This window comes from Canis lupus, chromosome 1 (genome assembly GCF_011100685.1).
Source record: "Canis lupus familiaris isolate Mischka breed German Shepherd chromosome 1, alternate assembly UU_Cfam_GSD_1.0, whole genome shotgun sequence".
NCBI classification, from domain to species: domain Eukaryota; kingdom Metazoa; phylum Chordata; class Mammalia; order Carnivora; family Canidae; genus Canis; species Canis lupus.
Window position 1 is genome coordinate 74,695,041 of NC_049222.1, and position 11,173 is coordinate 74,706,213.

The 11,173-nt window shown below is 44.5% G+C and overlaps 1 protein-coding gene across 1 annotated transcript in view; it reads left to right on the plus strand.

Annotated features, from left to right (window-relative positions):
* Positions 1-8,895, plus strand: part of LOC111098564 — a 33,400-nt gene extending 24,505 nt beyond the window's left edge. The window contains exons 4-5 of the mRNA XM_038525505.1: positions 8,325-8,421; positions 8,605-8,895. Of these exons, the coding sequence (XP_038381433.1) occupies positions 8,325-8,421; positions 8,605-8,895 (388 nt within the window). The remainder of the gene's footprint in view (positions 1-8,324; positions 8,422-8,604) is intronic.
* The last annotated feature ends 2,278 nt before the right edge of the window (positions 8,896-11,173 follow it).

The following is an 11,173-nucleotide window of genomic DNA, read 5'->3' on the forward strand; positions in this document are numbered from 1 at the left end:
GTTCCAGACCCTTGTCTGTATTTTATTCACTCATTCCTATATTTATTTATTTACTGCTCAAATAAGTAAATTGGCCTTTTCTTTCATTTTGTGAAAATTCAATTCCTTGATAAAAATAATTGCTTTTTAAGAAAAGAGTTACATTTGCATTGTATAAGCAATTGTTTTCCAGTGTATTTGGTAGAAAATTTTACCAAAAGAAGCTTTAAATATTTATGCAAGGTACCTAGGAAATGTGTCCTGTGAGTAATTTTTTATATTGTATTTTTGTGGCTTCAGCACATGCTGCATTTCTTGTAGTAAATATTTGATCATGATGAAATCAGAAAAATTTAATGGCTCTCACTTAGGAAAAAAAGATCTCTTTCCTAATTCCCTTTATGGTGAAGTTCTGTCTTTAACTATACCATGTTTCTCCCTGTGGGGCCAGCACAGTTACTTAATTAACAGATGCTCTAATATTTTTGAAATTAATTCATTTTCAGGCTTTGATTCCTGTCCTGAACGCAGCGGTAGAAAGATTTTTCAGTGTAATGAACAATATGTAAGCTGATAAATGAAGCCAAATAGTGGGGGAAGTCAGTACAAAGTTGATTCTGTAATCTCTTCAGTGATCTCTCTCAGGAGTTGGCAAATCGTGCTATGTGGGCCAAGTGTGGCCCACCATTTATTTATTTATTTTTTTCCACCATTTATTTTTGTAAATAAAGTTTGTTGAAACACAGCCACGGATGTTCCCTTATACATTGTCTATGACTGCTTTTGTGGTACAACAGCAGGGTTGGGGCACCTGGGTGGCTCATTCGGTTTAGGTGTCTGATTCTTGGCTTTGGTCAGGTTGTGATCTTATGGGTCATGAGATGGAGCCCCCTGTTGGGCTCTTTGCTCAGCGGGGAGTCTGGTTGAAGATTCTCTCCCTCCTACCCTCTCACCACTCACACACTCGTGCTCTCACTAAGATAAATCTTAAAAGAAAAAAAAAAAACAATCCACACTACAGGGTTGAGTATTTGCAATAAAGACTGTATGTATGACCCACAAAGCCTAAGATATTTACTGTCTGGTCTCTCATAGAAAAATTTGCCAACACCTGATCTATCTAATTATTATGAACCTAAAAAAAAGTTTTGAAAATGCAAATATTATAAAATGTCAATGCTTCTGGTTACTTAAAAAATTAAATGCATGTTTTTCACTCTTACATCCACTAGGGTTCTGATATTTCGTGAGGTGTATCTGGCAACCTAAGATATAGGAGTTGAAGTCAGCATGGGCTGGGTCATGCTTCATTAATAAACAGCCCCGAACCCTCAGTGCCTTGAAATAATATGTTTGTTTCTCACTCCTAGATATAGGTTGTTAGAGCAGCCACTATCTGGAGAGCTTCTTGTCCCCTTGGCAGAGGCCAAAGGAGTGTGGCTAATGTGCACTGGGTGTTAAAGCTTCCATCCAGAAGTAACACATCACTTTTTTCAGGCAAAAGGGAGTCATGTGTCTATATCTATCTAATCAAAGGATCAAGGAGGTGCAATCCTAGCATCTATGAAGGGAGAGAAAAATCCTTGTAGGCAGCACTAATGACTTCAGTATAAAACCAACAATAGTCATTTCAGAAGGTGGTTTCATTACAGTAGGGCAGTGGCTACCTGCTATCTGGGCAACAAAGGCCTGACATCTCTGAGTTAGAGTTTTTCAGTCAAATGAGGATTGCATTTTTACTTCCTTTCTCTGCTCCTCTATTCCAGGGCTTCATCTGTGCTTTGGTTAGTGTATATTTCTCCCAGAGAACATTGGATTATTAATTTCCTTTGTTTCTGGTGTTATTGCGATTTTGCATCTTTCATAAGTGTTTGATGTTGTGCTTGGGAACATTTGGATCTAGAGTCACTTAGCTGGCCTCCAACTTAAAAGCTCTGCTATTCTTTTAAAACTCTACATGTGCTTAATGAATAACATTGTAAAGTTTATGAAAAAGCAAATCAACAAAACCCACGACCCAGTGGCTTATTTTCAAACTGATAGCAGAAGTGAAGTGCTTATTTTTTAACTTCGAACTCTTGTTCAGGAACAAAGATAGAGCATCAGGTTTGCTAGGAATTGAACACAAGTAAATTTGGTCTTTTAATTACTTAGAACTCTTGCTTTAAAGAAGGTTTTTTATTCCCTTTCTTTTGCCCTCTAAATGGTTCCAGAGAGGCAGCCCCATGAGACGTAATGGACACATCCAAGATAATTTTAGACAGAAAGGGACCCAGGTGGCATATCCATCTAGAAGAGGCGAGCCAAAGGAGCGAAGGTTACCTTGGCCATTTTCTATTGAGAATTCCTTACAGGAGGCTGTGGAAACTGAAATGCTTATATTTTTGGATTTGTATGCCCTATTGTAGTTTATTTGGTGTTAGTGAGCGTGGTTTTGGGACGCCTGGGTGGTTCAGTGGTTGAGCGTCTGCCTTTGGTTCAGGTTGTGATTATGGGATCCTGGGATAGAGTCCCGTGTAGGGCTCCTCGCAGGGAACCTGCTTCTCCCTTTGTCTGTGTCTCTGCCTCTCTCTGTGTCTCTCATGAATAAATAAATAAAGAAAAACCTAGTGAGCCTGGTTTCTAGAAAATCCCATGTGCCATTTAGGCAAGGAATACACATCCAAGAAACATGACGGGAAGGGAGAGAAGAGAGAGAGAGAGTAGAGAGAGATGGGGAGTTCGTTCTTTCTTTCGGGGGGGATGGCTTTATTTCTTTATTTATTTCTTTATTTCTATGCTCTCTCTCTCTCTCTCTCTCTCTCTCTCTCTTTCTTTCTTTCTTTCTTTCTTTTTCTTTTTGATTTTAGTTATTTACTTGAGAGAGAGGGAGTGAGAGTGTGAGCATGAGCAGGGTGAGACACAGAGGGAGAAACAGACTCCCTGATGAGCAGAGAGCCCTATGTGGGGCTGGTCCCCACATGTCAGAACCCATTTGAGGAAACCAAGATTCTGACCTTAGGAATCAGGAGTAAGCTAGACCATGAACTCCAGGGAGCCATGGGTTTTTAATGTTTTTGTTCACTGTGAACAAATAGTGCCTGGCACAGAGCAGGCACTCAGTGTTTTCTGAATAAACAAATCTAAAATAAAGTCCAAGGGAAGATTGCAGTTGGAATTGAAGAGCCAGGAGATCACTGACAGGTGAAGATGAGATTCTGAGGAGAAAGTGGATGAGAGACACTCTGAGCATTTGCTGTGGATGAATGGGGGTGTCTGCAGCTAACCTGTGTGCCCTGTGACCTTGGCTCAGAGCTCTGGCAGGTGCTTTCAAAGGCTGAAGACAAGGCAGATAAAATGGATTTTTAAAAATGGCAGTGAAATGGATTTTATTTTGAGAATTTATATTTGAGGAGTAAGCAACACTGATATAAAGTGAAAGGGGGCTCTTTTATTTGTTTTTAATCAGGAATAATGCAAGTTTAATTCATAAATGAAGATTGATGCACTCTTGCTGGAACTCCATGATGTACCTTCCCCAGGAAGAGAATGAAGAAGAAGAGATTTGGGGCTCTGACCCCAGCCCCATTTCTGATAGCTGATCTGTAGTTTTTACTCTCAGTAGCAACTAGAAAACCCATATAAATGATCACTTCTTCCAGAGGTCTGCTGGTATGAATGTCTTCATTTCAGTAGCTCTGTCTTTAATACACGCTAATGATGCCAACACCCTTCATTTTACTTGTGGTTAAAAGCTTACAGTTTCAGAATACTTTTATAGACCCACATCTAATCCCTGAAGTTGGTATTATTCTATTTTGGCAGTTATCAAGGATAAGAAGGGTTACATGACTTGAGGTCTCCTGGAAACTAATGGAGCTGTGGCTTGAACTCTAATTTAGTATTGTTTCTACAATGCTAACTGCCCTGGTGCTCCTGTGGGGAGGCGGTCTCCCCATTTAGCTCCTGAATACCATACAGTGCAGCCTGGGTAAGACATCCATGCAGGGCTAAGTTCCTCGCTGCTCTGTCAGCAGGCCAGGTGGCTCTTCTGTGATTTGAGGCATAACAACAAAGTTTTTCTTAAGGGAGCCCCTTATGGGAAAGCAGGGATATTCTAGAGATCACTGATTATGGCTTAATAATGAATAATGACAGTGGCTTCATAATGACTTGGGTGACTGAGCTGATATGTCTAGTCTTCTTGTTTTTCTCACTCTTGAGAGAAAAATGATGGAGATGAGATTCTAGGTGCTGAGAACAGATCTGAAAATGATCTTGGCCAGCAGGGCCTCAGCAGGGGTGGAGGTGGGAGGCCGTTTAATGCAGTATACAGAGACAGTAGCTACAAGGTCGGTCTTTTCTGGCAGGGGATACATTTTTTATGTTTTCATGAGTGATTACTTTGACCTGCTTTTCGTATTCTTCATTGTTGGATGGTGCGGTGGAAATGCAGAGGATTTTCCAAATATCATCAGGGGGTTAATCATCCTGAGACATGGGGGTGTTTAGGTACCACTCTCTCCTGAGCCTTTGTGTGATTGGGCTCACTTTTTTTTTAAAAAGTCCTTTTTCCTGCATCTGTTTTAACCTTTATGGTGGGGGAAAAGAAAAGCTAGTCTGATACTTTCCTGGGTATTTGATGCCCTGCTGATTCAGAGGTCTTGATTTGGGCAAGGCCAGCATTTCCTGGAGGGCACACATATCTGCCTTTTGGACCTGTGGCTGGAGCCTGTTTCCACAGGGGGAACATAAGCATTTAAATAGAGGGACCTTGGGGCCCTGAAAATTGTGTGGACAAAGGTACACAAGTGAGTACTCAGTGACAACTGCTCTGTTGCTGTTTCCCAAGGAATTTTGACCTGTTTTGAAAATCTATCACTGGAGCTTAGAAAATGACTGTTGCCATGAATACCTGTTGGCTTACCCTGTCTGACGAGCTCCCTGTTTGTAGAACTGCCCTTTTCCTGCTCTGTCTTTGGGGTTCAGCTGGCCATGCCCACCTGACTTAACCCAGGGTTAGCACCTGACTAAGCTGGACTCTTTTCCTGGGTGTCTCCTGACTTTGAAACAGAGAGAACATCCGGTCACTCTCTCAAGCGGCTGAAGTTATAGGATGGAAAACTCAGAAGCCGTTGGCAGCTCCCTTTCCCCTCCATGGAAGAAGCAACCCATCGGCAAGAAAGATACCCATGCAGACAAAGAACAAGAGCCTGCATGGCTTTGCAGTGCCTGATTCCAGTCCTCCTTAGACCCACAGTCTTCTGCCTTAGTCTTCAGTCAGAGAACATCATCTTTCTAGTAATTTCGCTCTTTTTGCTTAGACCAGATTGGGTTAAGTTTCTGGCTATTGTCAACCTTGGGCTTTGAGGTTACCACAGGAGAAGGTAAGCTCCTTGAGGATAGGAGGGTAGGAGTGGGGTTCAAAGTATACCTTCATTCCTGTGGCATGGCCGTGCATCCACAACTGTGAGATGCTGTTTATTTGGAGCTTAGTCCAAGGGTTAGCTCCTGGCTCCATAAAATTGAACCTGTAGTTGAGGATGACTTCAGGTGGTGTCACCTGGCAAAAAAATGATGTGGAAGCAGAGTCAAAATGTGACAGGCACGCGTGAAGATTGCTGGTTGGCCCTCATATGCACCCTCCTGCCTTCAAGCCAGTGGTATGTGTATGTGAGAAAATTGCTGGATGGAAGTTCCTAAGAACCTTCCTCAAAGGGCAGGCAGCTCACACTGTCTCTCCCTTGTGTTTTTTTTTTTTTTTTTTTTTTTGTCCGTCCTCTAGCTCTCTGGAATACATTCATGAAGGCCAGCCCTAGCTGCCACGCTGGACCATAGAGTTCCCGGGGATAGAGCTCACCACTTGGTGACCTGGGGGAACGTCATGGGCCAAGCCCCTATATCAGCCCTGTGGAGCTTTACTGGAAAGAGAAGGAAATTGTTACCTAATTTGAACCATTGCTCATTAGGGATTTTATTACTTGGAACCATATGTAATCCCAAATGACGGCAGACGTGGAACAGTGGACACCATCCTCCTTCCAGAAGAGATGGGCAGTCCACGGGAGGCATAAGTAGTAGGGGAAGCAATGTAATAGTGATATTTCCACCCCTCTCCCCAAATGTCTCTGTCTTGTGAAGAATATTAATGTGGGACAACGGGCTGACTTTGGTCTTGAATAGAATGAAGTATTCCCTATTCTTCTCACTCATTTCCTGCTTTTAGAGGGCAATTGGATGAACTCTTTAGAGTTTGAATAGCTTTAGAAAACAGCTTCTGGTGATTTTATTGACTCAGTGCCCTTAACATACACAGCCATACTTGATGCTGCTAGGCTTCAGATTTTAATGACCATGACCCATTTTTTTTTTTTTTTAAAGAAGGCCTTTTAGAAAAGAAGCTTTCCAAATTGCTTGGGCTTATAAATGAATCAACACAGCACTCAATCCAGTCAGGCAATATACAACCACAATAAAATATGGTGAAGACACTTTTAGGCTGTAAAATGCTATACAATTGAGAAGTATTGATTATTATTATTATTATCGTAAGGGGTATTTCTGTTCTCTTTAACATCTACTGTGGAATTATTGGTAAAATCATTCAACTGGAAAATAGGGGGTTTAATTTTTAAATGAAGGGTGATTTGCTCCCAAAGCAAGTTGGCTGGGTTCTTCAGAGAATCCAGCTGTGTGCGACAAAGTTTCCAGTTTGCCTAACATGTTCCCTTCATCTTGTAATCCTCTGAAGAGTTTTTAATCATAAAAGGACGGAAGGTTCAGAGAGCTTAAGAAATTTGCTCAAGCTCAAGCCCCAGGGTAGGGGAGTGGCTGTAATTCCACCCAGAGTTGAAATTTGGCAATGAGGGGATAGGCTTGGGGAGGAAACAAGGAGACCCACTCCGTAGACTGCCCTGGGGCTGGGGGCCAGAGCAGCCCACCCTCACATGGAGGGTGCAATCCATCCCAGCAAACCAGTGCAGCCATTTCAGCCTGAAGCCATGATTGCATGTGGTTGGCCGGGACACACCTTCCGCCTTTCCAGGCACCGGCAAGTTGAGTCCTGAGCGACCCATGGCATTCTGGGAGCATCTGCAGAGCTTGCAGGAAGAGCCTCTCCAGGCAGCTGAAGTGCAGACGCCTTTTAGCAGATGGTAGTTAATAACAGGCTTTGTTCTCCAGGTTCTTCTATTTTCAGCCACCGAATACAATTTATAGAGGAAAAAAAAAATACACACCACCCGCCCCCCCCCCCCCAACCTCAGCTCTTATCAGATCTCTTATAATTATAGAATAAGGTGCCTGCAACTCCCGGGGAGCTGGTTTCCATGGCAATGACAAGCTATTATATTCTAAAGGCCAAGCTAGAACTCCGCCCCCTCGTCCTCACCACTGCTGTGTGTCTTGTTACCGCAGTGTTCCAAAATAAACTTGCTGCCTAATCGTAAATCCCATATAATTAGAGATGAGCTAACCGTTACCCCGCTACCTTTGTGCAGCCCACTCATCATGCTAACAGTTTCTGGAACAGCGATGCTGACGGACTGTTTGATGTCAGAACAGACCTTCCTCCCCCAGGAACTGGGTGCAGCATAAATCCATGTATGGCTGGGGACTCTCCAACCGGAAAGGCTCTCTGAGCTCGGTGACCTGCCCCAGGAGCTTCAGCCAATAAGAAGGACCATTCGGGCAGTGGCTTGGCCACCGGATTGCTGGCTCTCTCCAGCTCTGGATTGAGGAGGGGCAGCGAAATCCCCTTGGAGGTGGCAGAGAGCTTAAAGGGTCATACTTTTTGGCCACCTGCTGTGACCAGGGCAGGACATGGGACCTTCAGAAGGAAGGGCATTTCTCCCTCTCCTTCCTGTTTCTTGTCCTGCTCTCTAGCTCCTTTATAGACTGGAGGTTGCTTTTAGCACAGTTTGTGTCTCAGGCTTGTATGTTTTGTTCTCATCCGTGAGTGATCACTGTCTAAGAATTCACCAGGTGAGGACCCCAGGAGGCAGGGTTCTCAGTGCTGAGGGAATGATGACAAATGAGGGGTTCTTGGGGGAGACTTGCACTCTCCCCAGAACAGGAGTGGAACTGTTGCAGATGATGCTGTGAGGGAAATAAACTGGAGTTGATGGGTTAGACTGTGTTTGGGCTTGGGGGGCTCACTGAATATTTGAGCAGAGACTTGGAGGACAGGAGGGCTGATTGTGGTTCACCTGTTCGGGGGGCCTCACCAACTACATTTCCCCTAAATGTCCCTCACCTCCAGCCAGCATTGCTACGGGACTTTAATAGCACTGCTGTGTCGGGGTGATGGGTCTGCCGATTTGCACCCCTTTGTCCCTTTGATGCCCTTTCTGCCCTTTTCCATGCAGGTGTCCGGCCTTTCCAGTATGGCCACTAGTGGTTCTCTGCTCTCTGCTTGACCTTAGTCGTGGGAGGCACCAGTGCAAGATTGGTGCACGGTGGCAGGTAGGAGTGGGTCAGGTTGGGCATCCCTTGGCTCCTTCCCTGCAGGCTCTCTGGTGGTGGGGGGCAGGGATTGGAGGGGTGGGATTGCTTTTCTTTACAAGGCCCAGATTCTTGCAGTTGGCCTCCTGTGGAGAGCTGGCATGTCCGGGTCATTGTACTCCCTCCTTCCCCTTGTCCCCTTAGGATCATGGCTACAACAGTTCCCTACTGAAGAGGAGACCTCAACCCCTGTCTGGTTTCTTACACCTGTCTTCACCTCTGCAGACAGCGTGGTTGTTAAACCTTATTCTCTACGGTGTGTTTGAATGGCTTGCTTTTTCCTTCTGGGCCTCTGATTCTGCTCCACCCTGTCACAGCCTCCTTTCTACCTTTCCTACAATTGCTCACCCACACCGAAAATGCTTTCCCGGGTCCCCTCTGCCTCTTTTAATCCTGCCCATTCAGTGCCTGGTCTCTTCCAGAAGCTTCCTCTGACTCACCTTCATTTCCCCAAAATCCTAGTTTTCTAAAAATTAGCACCGTCCGGCCCCGTAGGTTTGTGCTCACTCCTTGTTCTCTCATTGTTTCCCAAAAGTTGATATTACTTCTCCAGTACGCTTTCACCTTCTACGAGGGCAGACCATGTCACGGTGTTCTGCATGACTCACAGAGTGCTAGGTGCGTCTCACCTGCCTCAGAAATCCTCTGTGGAGACTGTATTCATCTGTAGCTTCCTGGGCCCTGCCTCGGGGATGGCAGGTTGTCTGATGGCCAGTGTCAGGGCAGGGAGATGCAGTGAGTTGTTTCACCTGGTGTCCTGATAGATCTTGGTGAGCAGCACCGTGTGGGGGTGGTGCTTTCTTCTCCTTCCCTGAGACATGGTAGGTAATTCCAAAGAGCTCATCTGGTTTCCTTCTCAAAACAGTAATTGAAACAAAAGAATAAAAGCTCTTTAGGAAAATGCATTGCAAACCCTGTCCACACAGAAAGGAGCAATTAAGAGGGTGAAGAATGGGAGGACTGGAAATCCCTAGCATGAAAGTGGGCATAGGAGCTAGGTGGTAAGTACAAGGAAGTACAGATGGAGCAATACTTCCAAGAGGTCATAATACCCAGCAGCAGGATCACAGGTAGGGCTGACAGCCGATATTTTTAGAGTCTTTAGAATCCCAGGAGACATAAATGAAATCAACAGATTTTGTTGCTTCTTTTGACTGAGGGGAAAAAAAAAAAAGGAGGCTGATTTTTTTTAAAGTGCTGCTAGAGAACAATCCATTGAAAAGGCAAGACTCAGAGGGCTGCCCAGGATTAGAATCAGGGGAGAAAAAAACAAGGCAGACCCCCAAACCACCCATCAAGGAGTATAGTTTCACAGGATGCCAATACATTGATTTTTTCTAGAAAATTGATTGGCGCAATTATCTGTTCATTGTCTTTGGAGAATACCCTTGCAGTTTTGTTATGGGCTTTCCTAAACAAGATCCTGTTAGTAGGGAGCTCTGCGGCATTCTCAGCCACTCAAATCTCTGTCTTGTGCTAGGGTTTTTTGTTTTTTTTTTTTTGTTTTGTTTTTTTTTTTTTTTTTTGTGCTAGGGTTATCTAAAACAATGTCGGATTAATTTCTCTGGCCTCTGGGAGTAATTTGAGGCTTCTCCGGAGTGGGACAGGTCACGGCAGGTTGAGCTATAAAAGCTGACTGCACTGTGATTGTGCTCTGGGTAACATACTGCAAAGTGCTTGGTTGGCTTGTCCATCAAGATGAAAAATGGCCCTTTGGTGATGTTTCTATTTATCGAAGAAAGACAGCGTGCTTGGTGGTCATTTCAGGTAGAAGATCTTGTTCAGATAATATCCCCAGATTTAATTCTGGATTTCCTTCCATGGGGTATAGGGAGGAAGGCAGGACTGATTTGGGACCTCCCTAACAGTATAGCACATGAAAGAGGAAGAGAACTCTCCCACTTCAACGTAGAACACAGTGTAGTTCTGGCCCTTGGGCTCTCCCGTGTACTGATACAGGTCCTGGGGTGGCCTGCTGTGTCCAGGGGACATACAGGTACCCAGGAGCAGAGAGCTGGCTGGCAAAGGGAGGGCACGGTGTGAGCTGGGGTTCATGGCTAAAGGGTGAAGTGGAGGAGGTTGGAGTAGGAGAGAAAGATAAAAATGTCAGATGCATGTCACAGGCATGTATGATCTGAGAACTGATGGGACCTAGTCTTTGGGGTTCCCCAGAAGTACTTGGAATTCGGAGACTTTTTGAGGGGTGGAGTCCTATGTTAGCAGGTGGGAAGGGAAACATGGCCCACAAGCAGGCTTAGGGAAGTTGGAAAGGCAGGCAGTCTGACCTGGGGGGTAATTGGTGGTATGATTATAATTGGCTTAGGTGTTGCTTGTTGGTTTTGAAGTCACTTGGACATCCAACTGAAGTGGTCTGTTATGTTCTTGGGCAGAAAGGGGAGGATTGAATATTTGGAGTTTTAAAATTATGTATTTTCTTTAGAAGAGAGACCCTTTATACACAAATCAGTCATTTACACTTTAGTATGAACAAAGGTCTGCAAATAGGTTTTGGTAGAAGGGAAAAACAAGGAGCCACATGTTTCCCATATGATGGGAAAGTGGTTGTCTCTCAGGAGAGAAATTCAGCCACAGAGGGAGGCTGACCTTGCCGAGGTCTGTCTTCATGATAAAGTCCTGAGCCTGTTCTGCAGTGGTAGTTATCTCTCCATCAACTCTACCCTTAATTTTGTCCCCAGGTTTAATGGGGAAGTAA